The sequence below is a fragment of the Pseudophryne corroboree genome, chromosome 2 (genome assembly GCF_028390025.1).
Source record: "Pseudophryne corroboree isolate aPseCor3 chromosome 2, aPseCor3.hap2, whole genome shotgun sequence".
Classification (NCBI taxonomy): domain Eukaryota; kingdom Metazoa; phylum Chordata; class Amphibia; order Anura; family Myobatrachidae; genus Pseudophryne; species Pseudophryne corroboree.
In genome coordinates, this window is record NC_086445.1 from 118190726 (window position 1) to 118216398 (window position 25673).

General features: G+C 48.8%; 1 protein-coding gene across 4 annotated transcripts in view; it reads left to right on the forward strand.

The window, feature by feature from the left end:
- Positions 1–25673, forward strand: part of PSPC1 (paraspeckle component 1) — a 377392-nt gene that overhangs the window by 91396 nt on the left and 260323 nt on the right. For all 4 annotated transcript variants that reach the window (XR_010203527.1, XM_063951654.1, XM_063951657.1 and 1 more), the window contains exon 4: positions 2342–2538. Coding sequence is in view for 3 of the 4 variants with exons in the window: in XM_063951654.1 (XP_063807724.1) it covers positions 2342–2538 (197 nt within the window). In the remaining variant the exon portion in view is untranslated. The remainder of the gene's footprint in view (positions 1–2341; positions 2539–25673) is intronic.

The window sequence follows — 25673 nt, forward strand, 5'->3', positions numbered from 1 at the left end:
CCAGCCGGTACTGATCCAATCAGACAACATCACGGCGGTCGCCCATGTAAACAGACAGGGCGGCACAAGAAGCAGGAGGGCAATGGCAGAAGCCACAAGGATTCTCCGATGGGCGGAAAATCATGTGTTAGCACTGATAGCAGTGTTCATTCCGGGAGTGGACAGCTGGGAAGCAGACTTCCTCAGCAGGCACGACCTCCACCCGGGAGAATGGGGACTTCATCCAGAAGTCTTCCAAATACTGGTAAACCGGTGGGAAAGACCACAGGTGGAATTGCGCCAGGTCAAGGGACCCTCAGGCGATCGCTGTGGACGCTCTAGTAACACCGTGGGTGTACCAGTCGGTTTGTGTTTCCTCCTCTGCCTCTCATTCCCAAGGTAATACGAAGGCGAGGAGTGAAAACTATACTCGTGGTTCCGGATTGGCCAAGAAGAGCTTGGTACCCGGAACTTCAAGAGATGCTTTCAGAGGACCCTTGGCCTCTGCCGCTCAGACAGGACCTGCTGCAGCAGGGGCCCTGTCTGTTCCAAGACTTACCGCGGCTGCGTTTGACGGCATGGCGGTTGAACACCGAATCCTGAAGGAAAAGGGTATTCTGGAGGAAGTCATCCCTACCCTGATCAAAGTCGGGAAGGATGTCACCGCAAAACATTATCACCACATTGGCGAAAATATGTTGCTTGGTGTGAGGCCAGGAAGGCCCCAACGGAGGAATTTCAACTGGGGCGATTCCTGCATTTCCTACAAGCAGGGGTGACGTTGGGCCTCAAATTGGGGTCAATTAAGGTCCAGATTTCGGCCCTGTCGATTTTCTTCCAGAAAGAACTGGCTTCCCTGCCTGAAGTTCAGACTTTTGTCAAGGGAGTTCTGCATATTCAGCCTCCTTTTGTGCACCCAGTGGCACCTTGGGATCTCAATGTGGTTTTGGAGTTCCTGAAATCACATTGGTTTGAACCATTTAAGACTGTGGATGTGAAATATCTCACGTGGAAAGTGGTCATGCTGTTGGCCCTGGCTTCGGCCAGGCGTGTGTCAGAATTGGCGGCTTTGTCTTATAAAAGCCCTTATCTGTTTTCCATATGGATAGGGCAGAATTGAGGACTCGTCCTCAGTTTCTCCCGAAGGTGGTATCAGCGTTTCACTTGAACCAGCCTATTGTGGTGCCTGCGGCTGCTGGGAACTTGGAGGATTCCAAGTTACTGGACGTAGTCAGGGCCCTGAAAATTTATGTTTCCAGGACGGCTGGAGTCAGGAAAACTGACTCGCTGTTTATCCTGTATGCACCCAACAAACTGGGTGCTCCTGCTTCTAAGCAGACTATCGTGCGCTGGATTTGTAGCACTATTCAGCTGGCGCATTCTGCGGTGGGACTACCGCAGCCTAAATCTGTAAAAGCCCATTCCACATGGAAGGTGGGCTCATCTTGGGCGGCTACCCGAGGGGTCTAGGCTTTACAACTTTGCCGAGCTGCTACTTGGTCAGGGGCAAACACGTTTGCAAAATTCTACAAATTTGATACCCTGGCTGAGGAGGACCTGGAGTTCTCTCATTCGGTGTTGCAGAGTCGTCCGCACTCTCCCGCCCGTTTGGGAGCTTTGGTATAATCCCCATGGTCCTTACGGAGTTCCCAGCATCCACTAGGACGTCAGAGAAAATAAGAATTTACTCACCGGTAATTCTATTTCTCGTAGTCCGTAGTGGATGCTGGGCGCCCATCCCAAGTGCGGATTGTCTGCAATACTTGTAAATAGTTATTGTTACACAAATCGGGTTATTATTGCGAGCCATCTGTTCAGAGGCTCCTTTTGTTATCATACTGTTAACCGGGGTTCCTATCACGAGTTATACGTGGGATTGGTGTGGCTGGTATGAGTCTTACCCGGGATTCAAAATCCTTCCTTATTGTGTCAGCTCTTCCGGGCACAGTGTCCTTACTGAGGCTTGGAGGAGGGTCATAGGGGGAGGAGCCAGTGCACACCAGATAGTCCTAAATCTTTCTTTAGATGTGCCCAGTCTCCTGCGGAGCCGTCTATTCCCCATGGTCCTTACGGAGTTCCCAGCATTCACTACGGACTACGAGAAATAGAATTACCGGTGAGTAAATTTTTATTTTTTTACATTTTTATTTAGGGGATAAATGTTTAAAAGTACTAGAACGAAGTAGCATGGCAGTAGACAAAGTACAGCTGGGCCACAAAATACTGGAGGTGCAGGAGCTAAGTTCTCCTACAAAGTGTATATTGCAAACTGATAGAGAAAAGCTCTCTTGCACTGTTAACCCTGGCAAAGTAGCATAGACCTTTAAATCATTGCTTATTCGATATGGGTGTATATTTTCAGGGAAAGGGAGGAGCCACCACGGTTTGCTCAGCCAGGGACATTTGAATTTGAATACTCCTCAAGATGGAAAGCACTATTTGAGATGGAGAAACAGCAGAAAGAGCAAGTTGAAAGAAACATCAGAGAAGCTAAAGAGAAATTGGAGGCGGAGATGGAAGCGGCACGACATGAGCACCAGCTCATGCTCATGAGGCAAGGTGAGAACTGGCAATATGAACTAAATACAGCTGGCATGGGGTTGTAGTTGTGTGCTCAGGATTGGTGGTGAAGGGGCTTCTCCGATCTTCTTTGCAAGAATTAAATGGCCGTAGAAAGACATGCATATATGGTTCTGAAACATCGGTCTACTAACGCGTAGGGCCACCATTATCTATCAATAGTATCTCAGAAATAAGGGCTTTTTATGGATGTGAGAGCTGTGGTATGTGTCCAGCGTGTTTGATACAAGTAAGAGGAGATATTTAAAGTTGGAAATAGATGAAAATACCGGAGTTTATTTGTAGTCTATGCTAGCAATCTTAGTTTTATTGGGAATTCCACTAGACAGGTAAAGGTTCATTTAGCAGAACATACCGGGAATATTAAAAATAAAGTTTTCAGCTCACTTTAAGGAATCGGATCAGTGTTTTACCTCTCAAATAAAAGATTTTTGTGGTATTGCCACTATACAGGAAAACTGGAGAACAAATGGTGAAGAAATCAGATTTGCCAAGTGCGAAATGCTCTAGATCAGTGCTTCTCAAACTCGGTCCTCAGGACCCCACACAGTGCATGTTTTGCAGGTAACCCAGCAGGTGCACAGGTGTATTAATTATTACTCACTGGCACATTTTAAAAGGTCCACAGGTGGAGCTAATTATTTCACTTGCGATTCTGTGAGGAGACCTGCAAAACATGCACTGTGTGGGGTCCTGAGGACCGAGTTTGAGAACCTGTGCTCTAGATCTATGATTTGGGCACCCAGTTTCCACAGGGACTCAGTCATAATTTCAGATTGAAACTGTTCCTATGAGACTTTATTTGATCTTGTTCTGATGTTTTTGAAAAGTACTTTACAATTATAGGCATATAGGGGGAAATAATTTTATTCCCCCATGGCAGCAACTAGATGGCGCCTGGTGGAGTAACTGAATTGTTGCTGCGTTTGTGCGTGTTCATTTGCGGGAAGACACATTTCCGCTCGCAGACCCCTGTGTTAACTTGACAGGACTACTGCTCTTATTTTGTCTGTGAATAATCAAACAGAAAGATTCTCTGCTACCAGTCCATAATAGAATCATGTTGGCTATATAACGAGAATAATAGATATGTTTAGTGATTTCAGGTCAGAAAAAAAACCATGTCATAAGGGTGGCTCAATTGTTGTACAAGACCTTGCTGCTTATAAGGCTGAGAGAGGCCGACAACTGGAGAAAGAGCGCTATATAAATAAAATAATATAATTATTAACGGTCTGATGTGTCTCCCTACAAACTGCTTGATTCAAATCCTACTTCTGTCTTTTTTTTAAAAAAGATTCCTTTTATATATTACATGCTGTTGATGAGGGAATTATACTAACAGAAGTGGCCAAGTTGTTAACCACGGATTTTCTGGTTAAACCACTTCTTTATACACTGCCGAAGGTGCATAAGAGTCTAGTACACCCTCCCGGGAGACCGATTATCTCAGCTCGTGGTTCTATCTTTCAGCCGGTTTCTGTATGCCTGGATACCTATTTAGAGCTGTGTATTCAGTGTTCTAGATTTGTGTTGAAGGATACAACATCATTTTGTTGGATTTAAATGACTTAGGCAGTGTTCCAGATGATCGTTTACTTTGCAGTATAGATGTTAACTCATTGTTTACATGTATTCCCCACGGTGGAGGCATTAATGCCCCTAAGCCAGGCCTGGCCAACCTGTGGCTCTCCAGCTGTTGTGAAAATACACATCCCAGCATGCCCCGACACAGTTTTAGCATTCCCTGATAGCAAAACTGTAGCAGGGCATGCTGGAACTTGTAGTTTCACAACATTTGGAGAGCCGCAGGTTGGCCAGGCCTGCCCTAAGCGTTTCATTATGGATAATTGTCACTGTTGGTCCAGATGTGAATTTTTTTGTTCTGAGAGTCACTTGAAATGGTACTTACTAGGAGTTACTTCTATTATGGTGGACACCATTACTTGCTAGTGTGCGATGGGGTCAACGGTGTTCCCATCGTATGCCAACGCCTACATGGTTGCTGTTGAGAATTACATATTTTCTGACCCCTGAAATTACTAAACATGTCATCGGTTATTCTCGTTATAGACCTGATTCTGTTTTGGAGTGGTAGCAGAGAATCTTTGTGTTCGATAATTAACAAACAAAATAAGAGCAGTAGTCCTGTCCAGTTAACATTCAAGATTGATAAAAATGCTATTGATCTCTTATAGGCCCTACACACTGGACGACATGAGTGAAAGATATGAACGATCTTGTTCATTAATGAACGAGAGAGCATTCATCTTTCAGTATGGAGGCACCAGCGATGAACGATGCACGGCCCCGCGCTCGTTCATCGCTGGTGCCCTGTCGCTTGTGCATGCAGGCCAATATGGACGATCTCCACTGCTATGGAGCCGGGTGACGGGGGGGATGAAGAAACTTCACTCCCCCAGTCACTGCCCCCCCGCCGCCGGGTCGGCCGTATCCGCTGTCGGGTTGGCCGTATCCGCCGTCGGGCAGCTCGGCGGCGCAGTGTGCAGGGCCCATTAGATGTGAGGATACAAAAGAATGGTGTTGGTCCCTCTACGTCACTATTTGTTAAGCCGAGCTTTCATCCAAAAAGTATACATATGGGACTTTCTATTTTCCCAACTCCTCTGTGTCTGGAGGATTTGTAGTGACGACAAATGGATAGTATGAATGCAAAATTTGCTGGTAGATGTTACGATCGTGAGGCTTTATTAGCAGCAAAGGAAAAAGGTGTTTCTTTTTCATCCACTAGGGGTCACTGGAGTACTTTTGGGATATGGACGGTGTTAGCAAGGACAGGGCACTGAATATTCAAATTTCAGTAACTCTCCTCCCCTCCATACTCCCAGAATACCTCAGTGTTTTTTCGGTGCTCACATGGATAGGAGCACAAAGTGTGGAGCTCCTCCACATATTCTACTTTTAGATTGTTTTATTTTTATTTTTTATACTTTTTTCTATTTACAATCCTTTCCCAGCTTACACAAAAGCTATGGGTCCGGGATTACAGAAGCTGCTGCGTGCAGCTCTTGGCGTGTCGGGCCTCACAATAGAGCCCCCTCACAGCCACAAGCAGCTCAGCTACCTTCAGCTGAGGCTGCAGAAAGGACTAGTCGGAACTTGATCGAGAAGCCCCGTCAGAGCCCATGAGCACATAACTTCAGCAGTGCTGCAGAACGTCTTGCTGGAGAAGCCTGACAAAAAGGTATTTCTGAACGGGGCGGTCAGTCACGCTGCCGCCCGCCGTGTGGGGGACTATTAGACACGTTTACTGAGTCATGGAATTTGTCTGGTTACATAATAGGTAAGGCGCCAGCAAAACCTCACTGCGCAAGATAGTGGGGATATTAACAGCCGGGCAGTGTTAATTTCACCAGGGCGGTGCGTCAGTCTCTGAAGTTTACAGAGACTGAAGAAACTCTAATGCCTGATGGGGTAGTATTTACTAGACGAAACAGAGCTCCGGTGTGTCTTCCGGTTTCGGAATCTCTTAATAAGATGTTAGTAGAAACACGGAAAAAAACAGATAACCGGTTTTCTATACCTCGCAGATTTAAGACTAGTTGTTCATTTCCAGAGTTTGTAACATCTACATGGGGGAATCCGTCAATGGTGGATTCGTCTGTGTCTAAACTTACTAAAAATATTAACATTCCAGTAACAACTGCTACTACGCTTCAAGACCCGTCAGAGCGTAAACTAGAAGCTATGCTAAAGTCCATGTATACAGCAGCAGGAGTGTTGCTTAGACCTGGTTTGATTGCCATTTGGGTAACTAAGGCGCTAATGGTATGGATACCGAAACACAAGTCTGGTCTACATGATGATCACCTTATACTTCTCACAGATCACATCTGTGACTATGCTGAGCATCTAGGTTCAGCTTCTACTGACGTCTGCCAGCTCACTTCTCGCATTTCAACGTCGCTAGTTACGGCACGACGAGCTCTCTGGCTGCGGTCTTGGCAAGCGGAGGCAGAGGTTAAGAGATGTATAGAGGCGTTACCTTACGGTGGCGAGAAGTTGTTTGGTCCGGCATTGGACAAATGGATTTCTGAGGTCACGGGAGGGAAGTCTGTTTTACTACCATTGCCTCCAACGGTACCTAGACGGAACTACTCTGGCCCGGCGTTCAAATCCTTTAGACCTCAGCCCTTTCGAGGCCGTGGTAGAGGAACAGCCACGCCTGGTAGACGAGGTCGAGGACGTGGTTTTCAACAAACCAACACCTGTAATCAGGACGCTAAGGTCACCGACAAGCCAGTGGCATGACGGGCTCCCAACCCTTCTCGGATCTCCAGTTGTGGGAGTGCGCCTTCAGATGTTCCATTTGGCGTGGTTCCAGACATCCACAGATGGGTGGATACGCAATTTAGTGTTAAAAGGTTACAATATAGAGTTCGACTGTCTTACCGCCTCTGCCCAAGACAGGACTGCCTGTGTCGGACGACAAGAGGGCGGTTCTGCAAATTTCCATTCAGTCTCTGCTGGATTCAGCAGTTTTGATTCAGGTCCCTGTACACCGACAAGGTCAGGGTTATTATTCCAGTCTGTTTGTGGTACCAAAGCCGGATGGCTTGGTCAGGCCAATATTGAACTTAAAGGGCCTCAATCAGTACGTCACTTACTACAGATTCAAGATGGAATCTCTGCGGTCAGTAATTGCAGGTTTAGAGCCACAGGAATTCATGATTGCGCTGGATCTCAAGGATGCGTACTTACATATTCCGATTTGGCCACCTCATCAGAGGTTCTTGCGGTTTGCGATACGGCAGAACCCTTATCAGTTTCAGGTTCTACCGTTTGGCCTCTAGTCAGCGCCTCGGGTATTCACCAAAGTGATGTCTCTGATGATAGCTCATCTCAGATCCCTGGGAGTAATAATAGTTCTGTACTTGGACGTTCTGCTCATCAAAGCTCCGTCTCAACGGATGCTCCTCCAACATGCGTTGCTAACGTACAATGTACTAGTTCGGCACGGTTGGATTGTTAACTTCAAGAAATCACATCTGCTTCCGTCTCAACGATTTCAATTCCTAGGGATGATTCTCAATATGGTAGATCAAAGAATTTACCTACCAGAACAGAAAGTCATCTGGTACAATTGGTGCTCAAGCCTCGCACTGTCTCGGTACATTTGTGCATTCGCCTGTTCGGCACAATGGTGGCGGCTTTCGAAGTGCTTCAGTTCGGAAGATTTCACTCGCGTCCTTTTCAACTAGTAGTGCTCGCACAGTGGTCGGGCTCGCATCTGCAGATTCACCAGAGGATGAGGTTGTTTCCACGAGCCAGAGTCTCTCTACTCTGGTGGCTCAAAGTACACTAACAGCAGGGAGACAGTTCGGCATCTGGAATTGGTTAATTCTAAAGACGGACGCAGGTCTCAGAGGAGCTGTAGTTCAAAATTGTCAGCTCCAGGGTCTCTGGGCGGATCACGAAAGATTGCTGTCTATAAATGTCCTAGAACTCCGGGCAATTTACAATGCGCTACGACAAGCAGTGCACATGCTTCGGTCTCAGGTTGTCCAAGTGTAGTCAGACAACGCGACGGCGGTCGCGTACATCAACAAACAATGAGGAACGAGAAGCTGCATGGCCATGCGGGAAGTAGCTTGAATCCTCAATTGGCCCGAGCATCACCAAGTGATATTGTCGGCAGTGTTCATTCCGGGAGTGGACAACTGGGAGGCGGATTATCTCCGCCGTCGGGATTTTCATCCAAGAGAATGGGCATTAAATCCAGAAGTGTTTCACATGTTGGTCCAGAGGTGGGGTTACCCTCAAGTGGACCTGATGACATCTTGCCACAATCACCAAACGCCCCAGTATGTGTCCAGAACGCGAGATCCAAAGGCAGTGGCGATGGATGCTCTCACAATCGCGTGGCCGTACAGCCTCATGTATCTGTTTCCGCTGCTCCCTCTGTTGCTAAAACGGATCAAACGAGAGTATGCCACAGTCATACAAGTGGCGCCTCATTGGCCTCGGAGAGCTTGGTTCTCGGATCTTCACGGGCTACTCGCAGACGATCCTTGGCCGCTCCCGCTACGTCCGGACCTGTTACACCAGAGTCCATTCCTTTACCCCGATTTAGCGCGGCTGCGTTTGACGGGGTGGCTGTTGAGACCGCCCTCTTAAGAAGAGAGGGCATTCCATCAACCATGTTACGTGCTAGTAAGCCAGTTACGGCAGCTCGTTATTACAGGATTTGGCGTGCCTATATAGGTTGGTGTGACGCTCGGATGTTTCCGACGTCATCTTTCAAGTTATCCCGTCTTTTGTTATTTTTACAGACGGGGTTAGATGGAGGACTGCGTTGATCTACACTAAAGGTGCAGGTATCTGTTTTGTCAATTTACTTTCAAAGACTATTGGCTCTATTGCTGTCTGTACACACCTTTCTTCAAGGTGTCCTCAGAGTACAGTCTCCATTCATTCCGCCTTCAGCGCCATGGGACTTGAATCTGGTTTTAGATTTTTTAGTCTTCATATTTTGAACACTTACAACAAGTGGATATTAAGTTTCTCACTTGGAAAACAATTTTTCTCCTAGCCTTAGCTTCAGCTAGGCGTGTTTCAGATTGGGTGCCTTGTTATGCAAGCCACCGTCTTTGGTGTTCCATGATGACAGAGCGGAATTGCGGACGAATCCCGCTTTCTTACCAAAGGTAGTGTCATCTTTTCACATCAATCAACCAATGGCAGTTCCTGTGTTAACGGACGATTCTGGAACTTTGGATGTGGTATGCGCCCTACGCGTTTCGGTATCCAGACCGTCTACAGTTCGTAAGACGGATACGTTATTTGTTCTCTATGATGCTGCCAAGATAAGTTGGCCAGCTTCTAAGCAGACCTTATCCAGATGGATAAAACTGACCATACGTCAGGCTTACCTTCAGGCTAGGTTACAGCCGCCTACATCGGTAACAGCTCATTCCACGCGTTCTGGGGGAACTTCATGGCCAGCTGGTCGTGGAGCTTCTACGACGCAGCTTTGCCGTGCGGCTACATGGTCATCAGTGCACACGTTTGTGCGCTTTTACAAGTTTGATACGTTTGCGGCATCAGCATCTAGCTTTGGCCGCTTAGTGTTAAAGGTGCCAAACAGCTCTCCCGCCCACAGGGGAAGCTTTGGTACGTCCCAAGAGTACTCCAGTGACCCCTAGTGGATGAAAAAGAAAATAGGATTTTGGTACTTACTAGGTAAATCCTTTTCTTTGAATCCATAGGGGGCACTGGACGCCCACCCAGAGCAGTTTTACCTGGTTGTGGTAAGTTCAGTGAATCTTATGGTAACACATTCTCACCGATTTATCGGTTATGGTGTCAACTGGTTAGTTGTCAGTAACGTTATGTGTCAACTTTATTGTTGTCCGTTATGTTATAATGTTATAGGTAATTCACCATTGTTCATCCTCTCTATCCTGTTCGCCTCAGGAAAAAACACTGAGGTATTCTGGGAGTATGGAGGGGAGGAGAGTTACTGAAATTTGAATATTCAGTGCCCTGTCCTTGCTAACACCGTCCATATCCCAAGAGTACTCCAGTGCCCCCTATGGATTCAAAGAAAAGGATTTACCTGGTAAGTACCAAAATCCTATTTTCCATGCTGCGAGAAAATACTCTTAAAACACACAAGAAAAATCTGTGTATCAAAATTATTTGTACTAACTGTTTTAATACAGCCAGCAATAAGGCTAGACATGCTATCAAATCTCACTGTCCGATTATTAATCTGATAAGGAATTGCCTGGCTTAGATAGTAAACAACTTTTCTCTGACGTCCTAGTGGATGCTGGGTACTCCGTAAGGACCATGGGGTATAGACGGGCTCCGCAGGAGACTGGGCACTCTTAAAAGAAAGATTAGGTACTATATCTGGTGTGCACTGGCTCCTCCCTCTATGCCCCTCCTCCAGACCTCAGTTAGTATGTGTGCCCGGCCAGAGCTGGATGCACCCTAGGGGCTCTCCTGAGCTTCCTAGAAAAGAAAGTATTTGTTAGGTTTTTTATTTTCAGTGAGATCTGCTGGCAACAGACTCACTGCTACGTGGGACTGAGGGGAGAGAACCGAACCTACCTGCTTGCAGCTAGCTTGGGCTTCTAAGTCTACTGGACACCATTAGCTCCAGAGGGATCGAACACAGGCCCAGTTCTCGGTCGTCCGGTCCCGGAGCCGCGCCGCTGTCCCCCTTGCAGAGCCAGAAGAACGAAGAGAAGATGAAAATCGGCGGCTGAAGACTCCGGTCTTCATTAAGGTAGCGCACAGCACTGCAGCTGTGCGCCATTGCTCCCTTAGCACACCACACACTCCGGTCACTGATGGGTGCAGGGCGCTGGGGAGGGGGGGGGGGGCGCCCTAGGCAGCAATTAGATTACCTTACTTGGCGAAAAGCACATAATACAGTCTGATAACCTGTATATGTGCATTAACCCCCGCCATTAAAGTACATAAAAGGACAGAAGCCCGCCGCTGAGGGGGCCGGGCCTTCTTCCTCAGCACACTGGCGCCATTTTCTCTTCACAGCTCAGCTGGAAGGAAGCTCCCCAGGCTCTCCCCTGTAGTATCCTGGTACACAAAGGGTAAAAAAGAGGGGGGGCACATAAATTTAGGCGCAAAACTGTGTATATATGCTGCTATAGGGGAAAAATCACTCCGTATAGTGTACATCCCTGTATTATATAGCGCTGTGGTGTGTGCTGGCATACTCTCTCTCTGTCTCTCCAAAGGGCCTGGTGGGGGAACTGTCTTCAAATAGAGCATCCCCTGTGTGTGTGGTGTGTCGGTACGCGTGTGTCGACACGCGTGTGTCGACATGTCTGAGGTAAAAGGCTCCTCTAAGGAGGTGATAGAGCGGATATGTGTGTGGGAGGGTGTGTCCGTCGACAACGCCGACACCTGTTTGGATATGTGTAAGTGCTGAGGTAAAATTATTGCACAAAAGGTTAGGGAACAGATGAAATCTACCCTGGTCTGTCCCTATGTCACAGAGTCCTTCAGAGTCTCTCTATGTTCACTATCCAAAATAACAAAGTATCGACACAGAGTTTAACTCCACTGTCGACTACGATAATGCAAAGTTACAGCCAAGAGGGCTAAAAGATATTCAATATATGATTATTGGAATAAAAGATGATTTGCATATCACTGATGACTCATCTGTCCCTGACACGAGAGTACACATGTTAAGGGGAAGAATGCTGAGGTAAATTTCCCTCCTCTCATGAGGATTAAGAGCGGGAATCTCCAGACAAGAGACGGCAGCTTCCCACAAGAGAATTCTCAGGCTGTATCCTTTCCCCACTAGGGCCAGGATGTGTTGAGAATCTTCCCCTTGGGTGTCCTGTTTGCACTAGCTATTCTCAGGGATCCTGCAGATAGTGTGCACATTCTAGTATACTACCCAGACCGGCGATTGTGTCGGCATGGGTTTATAGCGCTGTGGCAGCGTGGACAGGTACCTTATCAGCAGAGATTGAGACCCTAGTATGCATATAAATATTTTAAGATGCTGTCTTAAGTGATAGATATATAATTATAAAGCATGCCCAAAGGGACATTAGTATACTGGGTCCTAGAGATAAAAGCTATGTCGATTTCTGCTTGACGTGTCCTGTAGAATATACATTGGACAGATGATGCCGACTTAAGAGGCATATGGAAGGCTGAGGATTGTGTGGAGAAAGGTTCTCGGGCCTGGTCTCCACAGCTATAGCTGGTAATTCTGATATTTCTCGGACGTCCTAAGTGGATGCTGGGGACTCCGTCAGGACCATGGGGATTAGCGGCTCCGCAGGAGACAGGGCACAAAAGTAAAAGCTTTAGGATCAGGTGGTGTGCACTGGCTCCTCCCCCTATGACCCTCCTCCAAGCCTCAGTTAGATTTTTGTGCCCGGCCGAGAAGGGTGCAATCTAGGTGGCTCTCCTAAAGAGCTGCTTAGAGTAAAAGTTTGTTAGGTTTTTTATTTTCAGTGAGTCCTGCTGGCAACAGGCTCACTGCTACGAGGGACTTAGGGGAGAGAAGTGAACTCACCTGCGTGCAGGATGGATTGGCTTCTTAGGCTACTGGACACCATTAGCTCCAGAGGGAGTCGGAACACAGGTCTCACCCTGGGGTTCGTCCCGGAGCCGCGCCGCCGACCCCCCTTGCAGATGCCGAAAAGTGAAGGTCCAGAAACGGCGGCAGAAGACTCTTCAGTCTTCATAAGGTAGCGCACAGCACTGCAGCTGTGCGCCATTGTTGTCAGCACACTTCATAGCAGCGGTCACTGAGGGTGCAGGGCGCTGGGGGGGGTGCGCCCTGGGCAGCAATGATAGTACCTTATTCTAGCTAAAAATACATCACATATAGCCCCTGGGGGCTATTTGGATGTATTTAACCCCTGCCAGGTCTCAAAAAAACGGGAGAAGAAGCCCGCCGAAAAGGGGGCGGGGCCTATTCTCCTCAGCACACAGCGCCATTTTCCCTCACAGAAATGCTGGTGGGAAGGCTCCCAGGCTCTCCCCTGCACTGCACTACAGAAACAGGGTTAAAACAGAGAGGGGGGGCACTTATTTGGCGATATGTATATATATATATATTAAAATGCTATAAGGGAAAAACACTTATATAAAGGTTGTCCCTGTATAATTATAGCGTTTTTGGTGTGTGCTGGCAAACTCTCCCTCTGTCTCCCCAAAGGGCTAGTGGGGTCCTGTCCTCTATCAGAGCATTCCCTGTGTGTGCGCTGTGTGTCGGTACGTGTGTGTCGACATGTATGAGGACGATGTTGGTGAGGAGGCGGAGCAATTGCCTGAAATGGTGATGTCACTCTCTAGGGAGTCGACACCGGAATGGATGGCTTATTTAAGGAATTACGTGATAATGTCAACACGCTGCAAGGTCGGTTGACGACATGAGACGGCCGGCAAACAAATTAGTACCTGTCCAGGCGTCTCAAACACCGTCAGGGGCTGTAAAACGCTCATTTACCTCAGTCGGTCGACACAGACACAGACACGGACACTGACTCCAGTGTCGACGGTGAAGAAACAAACGTATTTTCCTTTTGGGCCACACGTTACATGTTAAGGGCAATGAAGGAGGTGTTACATATTTCTGATACTACAAGTACCACAAGAAGGGTATTATGTGGGGTGTGAAAAAACTACCTGTAGTTTTTCCTGAATCAGATAAATTAAATGAAGTGTGTGATGATGCGTGGGTTTCCCCCGATAGAAAATTATTGGCGGTATACCCTTTCCCGCCAGAAGTTAGGGCGCGTTGGGAAACACCCTTTAGGGTGGATAAGGCGCTCACACGCTTATCAAAACAAGTGGCGGTACCGTCTCCAGATAGGGCCGCCCTCAAGGAGCCAGCTGAGAGGCTGGAAAATATCCTAAAAAGGTATATACACACATACTGGTGTTATACTGCGACCAGCGATCGCCTCAGCCTGGATGTGCAGCGCTGGGGTGGCTTGGTCGGATTCCCTGACTGAAAATATTGATACCCTTGACAGGGACAGTATTTTATTGACTATAGAGCATTTAAAGGATGCATTTCTATATATGCGAGATGCACAGAGGGATATTTGCACTCTGGCATCAAGAGTAAGTGCGATGTCCATATCTGCCAGAAGATGTTTATGGACACGACAGTGGTCAGGTGATGCAGATTCCAAACGGCACATGGAAGTATTGCCGTATAAAGGGGAGGAGTTATTTGGGGTCGGTCCATCGGACCTGGTGGCCTCGGCAACAGCTGGAAAATCCACCTTTTTTACCCCAAATCACATCTCAGCAGAAAAAGACACCGTCTTTTCAGCCTCAGTCCTTTCGTCCCCATAAGGGCAAGCGGGCAAAAGGCCAGTCATATCTGCCCAGGGATAGAGGAAAGGGAAGAAGACTGCAGCAGGCAGCCCATTCCCAGGAACAGAAGCCCTCCACAGCTTCTGCCAAGTCCTCAGCAAGACGCTGGGGCCGTACAAGCGGACTCAAGTGCGGTGGGGGGTCGTCTCAAGAGTTTCAGCGCGTAGTGGGCTCACTCGCAAGTGGACCCCTGGATCATACAAGTAGTATCCCAGGGGTACAGACTGGAGATTCGAGACGTCTCCCCCTCGCAGGCTCCTGATGTCTGCTTTACCAACGTCTTCCTCCGACAGGGAGGCAGTATTGGAAACAATTCACAAGCTGTATTCCCAGCAGGTGATAATCAAAGTACCCCTCCTACAACAAGGAAAGGGGTATTATTCCACACTATATTGTCGTACTGAAGCCAGACGGCTCGGTGAGACCTATTCTAAATGGGAAATCTTTGAACACTTACATACAAAGGTTCAAATCAAGATGGAGTCACTCAGAGCAGTGATAGCGAACCAGGAAGAAGGGGACTATATGGTGTCCCTGGACATCAAGGATGCTTACCTCCATGTCCCAAATTGCCCTTCTCACCAAGGGTACCTCAGGTTCGTGGTACGGAACTGTCACTATCAGTTTCAGACGCTGCCGTTTGGATTGTCCACGGCACCCCGGGTCTTTACCAAAGTAATGGCCGAAATGATGATTCTTCTTCAAAGAAAAGGCGTCTTAATTATCCCTTACTTGGACGATCTCCTGATAAGGGCAAGGTCCAGAGAACAGTTGGAAGTCGGAGTAGCACTATCTCAAGTAGTTCTACGACAGCACGGGTGGATTCTAAATATCCAAAATCGCAGCCGTTTCCGACGACACGTCTGCTGTTCCTAGGGATGGTTCTGGACACAGTCCAGAAAAAGGTGTTTCTCCCGGAGGAGAAAGCCAGGGAGTTATCTGAGCTAGTCAGGAACCTCCTAAAACCAGGAAAAGTGTCAGTGCATCATTGCACAAGAGTCCTGGGAAAAATGGTGGCTTATTACGAAGCGATTCCATTCGGCAGATTTCACGCAAGAACTTTTCAGTGGGATCTGCTGGACAAATGGTCCGGATCGCATTTTCAGATGCATCAGCGGATAACCCTATCTCCAAGGACAAGGGTGTCTCTCCTGTGGTGGTTACAGAGTGCTCATCTTCTAGAGGGCCGCAGATTCGGCATTCAGGATTGGATGCTGGTGACCACGGAGGCCAGCCTGAGAGGCTGGGGAGCAGTCACACAGGGAAAAAATTTCCAGGGAGTGTGATCAAGTCTGGAGATTTTTCTCCACATAAATATACTGCAGCTAAGGGCAATTTACAATGCTCTAAGCTTAGCAAGACCTCTGCTTCAAGGTCAGCCGGTATTGATCCAGTGGGACAACATCACGGCAGTCGCCCACATAAACAGACAGGGCGGCACAAGAAGCAGGAGGGCAATGGCAGAAACTGCAAGGAATTTTCGCTGGGCGGAAAATCATGTGATAGCACTGTCAGCAGTGTTCATTCCGGGAGTGGACAACTGGGAAGCAGACTTCCTCAGCAGGCACAACCTCCACCCGGGAGAGTGGGGACTTCATCGGGAAGTCTTCCACATGATTGTGAACCGTTGGAAAAGACCAAAGGTGGACATGATGGCGTCCCGCCTGAACAAAAAACTGGACAAGTATTGCGCCAGGTCAAAAGACCCTCAGGCAATAGCTGTGGACGTTCTGGTAACACCGTGGGTGTACCAGTCGGTGTATGTCTTCCCTCCTCTGCTTCTCATACCCAAGGTATTGAGAATTATAAGACGTAGAGGAGTAAGAACTATACTCGTGGCTCCGGATTGGCCAAGAAGGACTTGGTACCCGGAACTTCAAGAGATGCTCACAGAGGACTCATGGCCTCTGCCGCTAAGAAGGGACTTGCTTCAGCAAGTACCATGTCTGTTCCAAGACTTACCGCGGCTGCGTTGACGGCATGGCGGTTGAACGCCGGATCCTAAGGGAAAAAGGCATTCCGGAAGAGGTCATTCCTACCCTGGTCAAAGCCAGGAAGGAGGTGACCGCACAACATTATCACCACATGTGGCGAAAATATGTTGCGTGGTGTGAGGCCAGGAAGGCCCCATGAAGAAATTTCAACTCGGTCGTTTCCTGCATTTCCTGCAAACAGGAGTGTCTATGGGCCTCAAATTGGGGTCCATTAAGGTTCAAATTTCGGCCCTGTCGATTTTCTTCCAGAAAGAATTGGCTTCAGTTCCTGAAGTCCAGAAGTTTGTCAAGGGAGTACTGCATATACAACCACCTTTTGTGCCTCCAGTGGCACTGTGGGATCTCAACGTAGTTCTGGGATTCCTAAAATCACATTGGTTTAAACCGCTCAAATCTGTGGATTTGAAATATCTCACAGGGAAAGTGACCATGCTGTTGGCCCTGGCCTCGGCCAGGCGAGTGTCAGAATTGGCGGCGTTTGTCTCAAAAAAGCCCATATCTGATTGTCCATTCGGACAGGGCAGAGCTGCGGACTCATCCCCAGTTTCTCCCTAAGGTGGTGTCAGTGTTTCACCCGAACCAGATTATTGTGGTACCTGCGGCTACTAGGGACTTGGAGGACTCCAAGTTGCTAGATGTTGTCAGGGCCCTGAAAATATAGTTTCCAGGACGGCTGGAGTCAGGAAAACTGACTTGCTGTTATCCTGTATGCACCCAACAAACTGGGTGCTCTTGCTTCTAAGCAGACGATTGCTAGTTGGATGTGTAGTACAATTCAGCTTGCACATTCTGTGGCAGGCCTGCCACAGCCAAAATATGTAAATGCCCATTCCACAAGGAAGGTGGGCTCATCTTGGGCGGCTGCCCGAGGGGTCTCGGCTTTACAACTTTGCCGAGCTGATACTTGGTCAGGGGCACACCCTGACTGAGGAGGACCTGGAGTTCTCTCATTCGGTGCTGCAGAGTCATCCGCACTCTCCCGCCCGTTTGGGAGCTTTGGTATAATCCCCATGGTCCTGACGGAGTCCCCAGCATCCACTTAGGACGTCAGAGAAAATAAGAATTTACTTACCGATAATTCTATTTCTCGTAGTCCGTAGTGGATGCTGGGCGCCCATCCCAAGTGCGGATTGTCTGCAATACTTGTACATAGTTATGGTTACAAAAATCGGGTTATTATTGTTGTGAGCCATCTTTTCAGATGCTCCGCTGTTATCATGCTGTTAACTGGGTTCAGATCACAGGTTGTACAGTGTGATTGGTGTGGCTGGTATGAGTCTTACCCGGGATTCAAAATCCTTCCTTATTGTGTACGCTCGTCCGGGCACAGTATCCTAACTGAGGCTTGGAGGAGGGTCATAGGGGGTGGAGCCAGTGCACACCACCTGATCCTAAAGCTTTTACTTTTGTGCCCTGTCTCCTGCGGAGCCGCTAATCCCCATGGTCCTGACGGAGTCCCCAGCATCCACTACGGACTACGAGAAATAGAATTATCGGTAAGTAAATTCTTATTTTTGCCTTATATTCCTGCACAGCCTAGGAAAGCACGACATTATTAAATGCAGCTTTTCGAATAAAGAAACAAGAAAGTCTGAGGTGCGTCCTTTCTTGTCAGAGCCGGGCAGAGGAAAGAAGCTGTACAACACAGCTAGTCCCCAGGAACAGAAGTCCTCTCCGGCCTCTACAAAAATCCACCGCATGTCGCTGGGACTCCACAGGCGGAGCTAGGCCCGGTGGGGACACGCCTTCGTAAGTTCAGCCACAAGTGGGTTCACTCCCTGTTAGATCCCTGGGCAATAGAAATTGTATTGCAGGGATACAGGCTGGACTGTGAGAAGATGCCCCCTCACCGAGGACCCGGCGGGCTTCCCCCCAAGAGAGGGAGCCAGTGTTAACTGCAATTCGTAAATTGTATCTTCAACAGGTAGTGGTCAAGGGTCCCCTCCTTCAACAAGAGGGTGTTATTATTCGACCATGTTATAATCCCGAAACCAGACGGTTCGGTTAGACCCATATTGTATTAAAATCCCTGAACATATACCTGAAAAGGTTCAGGTTCAAGATGGAATCGCTAAGAGCGGTCATTGCAAGCCTGAAATGAATCGGGACATAAGGGATGCATACCTTCGTGTCCCCATTTATCCACCTCATCAGGCGTACCTCAGAATTGCGGTACGGGATTGTCATTACCAATTTCACCCAGGTAATGGCGGATATGATGGTGCTCCTGCGGAAGCAAGGTGTCACTATTATCACATACTTGGATGATCTCCTCATAAAAGCGAGATCAAGAGAGCAGTTGCTGGACAGCGTATCACCTTCTCTGGAAGTGAAACGGCAACACGACTGGATTCTACATATTCCGAAGTCGCAGTTGGTTCCTACAGCTCATCTGCCTCGCCTAGGCATGATCCTAGACACAGACCAGAAGAGGGTTTATCTCCCGATAGAGAGAGCTCAGGAGCTCATGACACTGGTCAGGAATCCATTGAAAACCAAAACAGGTCTCAGTGCATCACTGCACTCGAGTCCTGGGAAGGATGATGGCATCATACGAGGCCATCCCCATCGGCTGGTTCCATGCAAGGACAATGGAACTTACTGGACAAGTGGTCCGGATCACATCTTCAGATGCATCGGTTAATCACCCTATTCCCCAGGGCCAGGGTGTCTCTCCTGTGGTGGCTGCGGAGTGCTCACCTTCTCGAGGGCCGCAGATTCGGCATTCAGGTCTGGGTCCTGGTGACCACGGATGCAAGCCTCCGAGGGTGGGGGGCAGTTACACAGGGAAGAAAATTCCAAGTTTTGTGGTCAAGCCAACAGATTTGCCTTCACATCAATATCCTGGAACTAAGGGCCATATACAACGCCCTAAGTCAAGCGGAGTTCCTGCTTCGCGACCAACCGGTTCTGATCCAGTCAGACCGCAGGGGCTCATGTAAACCGCCAGGGCGGCACAAGGAGCAGGGTGGCGAGGGTAGAAGCCACCAGAATTATTCGCTGGGCGGAGAATCAAGTAAGCGCACTGTCAGCAGTGTTCATTCCGGGAGTGGACACGACCTCCACCCGGGAAAGTGGTGACTTCATCAGGAAGTCTTCACGCAGTTTTGCAAATTGATGGAAACTGCCTCAGGTGACTACATGGCGTCCCACCTCAATAAAAAGATAAAAAAGGTTTTACGTTGGGTCAAGGGACTCTCAGGCGATAACTGTGGTCGCACTAGTTACACCGTGGGTGTTCCAGTCGGTCTATATATTCCCTCCTCTTCCTCTCAGACCCAAGGGCTGAGAATTGTAATAAACGGAGGAGTGTGGACAATATTCTTTGCTCCGGATTGGCCAAGAAGGACTCGGTACCCGGAACTGCAAGAAATGCTCTCAGAGGACCCATGGCCTCTGCCTCTCAGTCAGGACATGTTGCAACAGGGACCCTGTCTGATCCAAGACTTACCGCGGCTGCGTTGGACGGCATGGCGGTTGAATGCCGGATCCTAGCGGAAAAGGGCATTCCGGATGCAGTTATTCCTACGCTGATAAAGGCTAGGAAAGACGTGACAGCAAGACTTTTTCACTGTATATGGCGAAAATAGGTTGCTTGGTGTGTGGCCGGGAAGGCCCTACAGAGAAATTCCAGGGGGGTCGATTCCTGCACTTCCTACAGTCAGGAATGACTATGGGCCTAAAATTAGGATCCAGAAAGGCCAAGATTTCGGCCCTATCCCTTTTTCTCTCAAAAAGAACTGGCTTCACTGCCTGAAGTTCGGACGTTGTTACAGGGGTGCTGCATATTCAGCCCCTTTTGTGCCTCCAGTGGCACCTTGGGATCTTAACGTGTGTTGGATTCCTAAAATCCCACTGGTTATAGCCACTTAAGAACGTGGAGCTAAAATATCTCACGTGGAAAGTGGTCATGCTTTTGGCCTTAGCTTGGACTAGGCGTGTGTCAGAATTGGCGGCTTTGTCATGTAAAAGCCCATATCTGATCTTCCATATGGAAAGGGCAGAATGGAGGACTCGTCCCCAATTTCTCCCTAAGGTGGTATCATCGTTTCATTTGAACCAACCTATTGTGGTGCCTGCGGCTACTAGGGACTTGGAGGATTCCAAGTTGCTGGACGTAGTCCGGGCCCTGAAACTTTGTTTCCAGGACGGCTAGAGTCAGAAAAACTGACTCGCTATTTATCCTGCATGCACCCAAAAAGCTGGGTGCTCCTGCTTCAAAGCAGACTATTGCTCGCTGGATCTGTAGCACGATTCAGCTTGCACATTCTGCGGCTGGACTGCCGCATCCTAAATCAGTGAAAGCCCATTCCACGAGGAAGGTGGGCTCTTCTTGGGCGGCTGCCCGAGGGGTCTCGGCTTTACAACTTTGCCGAGCTGCTACTTGGTCGGGTTCAAACACTTTGCAAAATTCTACAAGTTTGATACCCTGGCTGAGGAGGACCTTGAGTTTGCTCATTCGGTGCTGCAGAGTCATCCGCACTCTCCCGCCTGTTTGGGAGCTTTGGTATAATCCCCATGGTCCTTACGGAGTACCCAGCATCCACTAGGACGTCAGAGAAAATAAGAATTTACTCACCGGTAATTCTATTTCTCGTAGTCCGTAGTGGATGCTTGGAGCCCGTCCCAAGTGCGGACTCTCTGCAATACATGTATATAGTTATTGCTTAACTAAAGGGTTATTGTATGAGCCATCTGTTGAGAGAGGCTCAGTTATTGTTCATACTGTTAACTGGGTATAGTTATCACGAGTTGTACGGTGTGATTGGTGTGGCTGGTATGAGTCTTACCCTGGATTCCAAATCCTTTCCTAGTAATGTCAGCTCTTCCGGGCACAGTTTCCCTAACTAAGGTCTGGAGGAGGGGCATAGAGGGAGGAGCCAGTGCACACCAGATATAGTACCTAATCTTTCTTTTAAGAGTGCCCAGTCTCCTGCGGAGCCCGTCTATACCCCATGGTCCTTACGGAGTACCCAGCATCCACTACGGACTACGAGAAATAGAATTACCGGTGAGTAAATTCTTATTTTCTCTAACGTCCTTGAGGATGCTGGGACTCCGTAAGGACCATGGGGAATAGACGGGCTCCGCAGGAGATGGGGCACTTTAAGAAAGCTTTGGATTCTGGGTGTGCTGGCTCCTCCCTCTATGCCCCTCCTCCAGACCTCAGTTTTTACACTGTGCCCAGAGGGAAATGGGTGCACTTCAGGGAGCTCCCCTGAGTTCTCTGCCTAGAAAGCATTTTTGTTTGGATTTTTTCTATATTTTTACAGGGAGCACTGCTGGCAACATGCTCCCTGCATCGAGGGACTGAGGAGAGAAGGGCAGACCTACATAAATGATAGGCTCTGTTTCCTCGGGTACTGGACACCATTAGCTCCAGAGGGGGTGAACACAGGTTCGTCCTGGGCGTTTACTCTCAGAGCCGCGCCGCCGTTCTCCTCACAGAGCCAGAAGAAACTAAGTCAGAAGACGTCTCAGGCGGCAGAAGCCTTCAGAGCTTCACTGAGGTAACGCACAGCACTGCAGCTGTGCGTCATTGCTCCCATACACCTCACACACTCCGGTCACTGTAAGGGTGCAGGGCGCAGGGGGGGGGGCGCCCTGGGCAGCAATATAACACCTCTCTTATGGCAAAAGACAATATACATGTACAGGTGGGCACTGTACATGTATATAAAAAAGCCCCCACCATTTTTTAATAACTTTGAGTGGGACAGAAGCCCGCCGCCGAGGGGGCGGGGCTTCTCCCTCTGCACTCACCAGCGCCATTTTCTCTACACAGCACCGCTGAGAGGAAGCTCCCCGGACTCTCCCCTGCTTTACACACGGTGAAAGGGGGTTTGAAGGAGAGGGGGGGGGGGGTACATAATTGGTGTTTTATTACTACTCGGCGCTTCTGGAAAAGGGCATTCTGTGTTTTTTTTTCCAGGGGTATAGCGCTGGGGTGTGTGCTGGCATACTCTCTCTCTCTCTCTCTCTCCAAAGGGCCTTAAAGTGGATACTGTCTTCAGAAAAGAGTTTCCCTGTGTGTGTGTGAAGTGTCGGTACGCGTGTGTCGACATGTTTGACGAGGAAGGCTCGCTTAATGTGGAGGGGGAGTGCTTGAATGTCATGTCGCCGTCGGCAACGCCGACACCGGAATGGGTGGATATGCTGAATGTCTTAAATGCAAATGTCAATCTATTGCATAAAAGGTTAGACAAGGCTGAAGCTAGGGATCAGTCAGGTAGCCAGACCATGCCTGTCCCTGTGGCGCCAGGACCTTCGGGGTCTCAGAAGCGCACCATATCCCAGATCGATTACACAGATACCGACACGGATACTGACTCTAGTGTCGACTATGAAGATGCAAAATTACAGCCGAGGGTGGCAAAAGGTATTCGGTACATGATTATTGCCATTAAAGAGGTTTTGCATATTACTGAGGAACCCCCTGTACCTGACACGAGGGTACACACGTATAAAGGGAAAAAGCCTGAGGTCACCTTTCTGTCCTCATTTGAGCTGAGCGAATTATGCGAAAATAATTGGGAATCTCCAGATAGGAGACCACAAGTTCCCAAAAGGATTCTTATGGCGTATCCTTTTCCACAAACGGATAGGATACAATGGGAATCTTCGCCTAAAGTAGACAAGGCGCTGACACGCTTATCCAAAAAGGTGGCATTGCCTTCTCAGGATACGGCTTCCCTCAAGGATCCTGCTGATCGCAGGCAGGAAATTACCATGAAGCACATTTACACTCATTCAGGTACTATTGTTAGACCGGCTATGGCGTCGGCCTGGGTTTGTAGTGCTGTTGTGGCATGGGCAGTTTCCTTATCTACGGAGATTGACACCTTAGATAGGGATGCCATTTTAATGACCATAGAGCATATCAGAGATGCTGCCTTGTATATGAGAGATGCTCAAAGAGACATTTGTTTATTAAGCTCTAGAATAAACGCTATGTCTATTTCTGCTAGGCAGCTCTTGTGGACCCGACAGTGGACGGGAGATGCCGATTCAAAGCGGCATATGGAGTCCTTGCCTTACAAAGGGGAGGAGTTGTTTGGAGTCGGCCTCTCGGACCTTGTCTCTACTGCTACGGCTGGTAAGTCGAATTTCTTATCTTATGTCCCCCCGCAGCATACAAAAAAGGCACCTCATTATCAAATGCAGTCCTTTCGTTCCAATAAGAGCAAGAAGGTACGGGGATCGTCCTTTGTTGCCAGAGGAAAAGGCAAGGGGAAAAAAGCTGCACACAGCTAGTTCCCAGGAGCAGAAGTCCTCCCCTGCTTCTGCAAAGTCCACCGCATGACGCTGGGGCTTCCCGGGGGGAGGCAGATCTAGTGGGGGCTCGTCTTCGATTTTTCAGCCACGTCTGGGTTCACTCGCAGTTGGATCCATGGGCATTAGAGATTGTTTCTCAGGGATACAGGCTGGAATTCGAAGACTAGCCTCCTCGCCGGTTTTTCAAATCGGTTCTGCCGGCTTCCCCGTCAGAGAGGGAGCTAGTGTTGGCAGCAATCCAAAAATTGTATATTCAACAGGTGATTGTCACAGTTCCTCAACTCCAGCAAGGAGAGGGATATTACTCAACCCTGTTTGTGGTCCCGAAACCAGACGGTTCGGTCAGACCCATTTTAAACCTAAAATCCCTGAACCTGTACTTTAAGAGGTTCAAGTTCAAAATGGAATCACTCAGGGCGGTCATCGCCAGCCTGGAGGGGGGGGATTGGATGGTGTCCCTGGACATAAAGGATGCTTACCTTCATGTTCCGATATTCCCCCCTCACCAGGCTTTCCTGAGATTTGCAGTGCAGGACTGTCACTACCAATTTCAGACGTTGCCGTTTATACTTTCCACGGCCCCGAGATTTTTCACCAAGGTAATGGCGGAAATGATGGTGCTCCTGCGCAGGCAGGGTGTCACAATTATCCCATACTTGGACGATCTCCTCATAAAGGCGAGATCTCTGGAGAAGTTGCTGGACAGCGTGTCTCTGTCCATGAAGACGTTGCAGTTACACGGCTGAAATCTCAATATACCGAAGTCCCAGCTAGTCCCTACAACGCGTCTGACCTTTTTGGGCCCCAATTCTAGACACAGACCAGAAAAAGGTTTTTCTTCCGATCGAAAAGGTTCAGGAGCTCATAGCCCTGGTCAGGAACCTATTAAAGCCAAAAAAGGTTTCAGTGCATCATTGCACACGGGTTCTGGGGAAGATGGTGGCTTCATATGAGGCCATCCCTTTCGGCAGGTTCCATGCGAGGACTTTTCAATGGGACCTCTTGGACAAGTGGTCCGGGTCCCATTTACAATTGCATCAAAGGATCACCCTGTCTCCCAGGACTAGGGTATCTCTCCTGTGGTGGCTGCACAGTGCTCACCTACTAGAGGGTCGCAGGTTCGGCTTTCAGGACTGGGTCCTGGTGACCACGGACGCTCGCCTCCGAGGCTGGGGAGCAGTCACACTGGGAAGAAATTTCCAAGGTCTCTGGTCAAATCTAGAGACTTGTCTCCACATCAACGTCCTGGAGTTGAGGGCCATATATAAAACGCCCTGCAGTGTTCATCCCGGGGGTGGACAACTGGGGGCCGGACTTCCTCAGCAGGTACGACCTGCATCCGGGAGAGTGGGGACTTCATCAAGAAGTCTTCGCACAGATCACGGGTCGGTGGGGACTGCCTCAAATAGACATGATGGCATCCCGTCTCAACAAAAAGCTAAAGCGGTATTGCGCTAGGTCAAGGGACCCTCAGGCGGTAGCGGTAGACGCTCTGGTGACACCTTGGGTGTTCAGATTGGTCTATGTGTTTCCTCCTCTTCCTCTCATACCCAAGGTGTTGAGAATAATAAGAATATGCAGGGTCAGAACAATCCTCATTGTTCCAGATTGGCCAAGGAGGACTTGGTATCCGGAGCTGCAAGAGTTGCTCACAGAAGATCCGTGGCCTCTTCCTCTAAGGCAGGACCTGCTGCAGCAGGGGCCCTGTCTGTTCCAAGACTTACTGCGGCTGCGTTTGACGGCATGGCGGTTGAACGCCGGATCCTAGCGGAAAAAGTGATTCCGTAGGAGGTCATTCCTACGCTGATCAAGGCTAGGAAAGACGTGACGTTGAAACATTATCACCGTATATGGCGAAAATATGTTTCTTGGTGTGAGGCCAGAGTTTCTCCTACGGAGGAGTTCCATTTGGGCCGTCTACTTCACTTCCTTCAAACAGGAGTGAATTTGGGCCTAAAATTAGGGTCCATAAAGGTCCAAATTTCGGCCTTATCC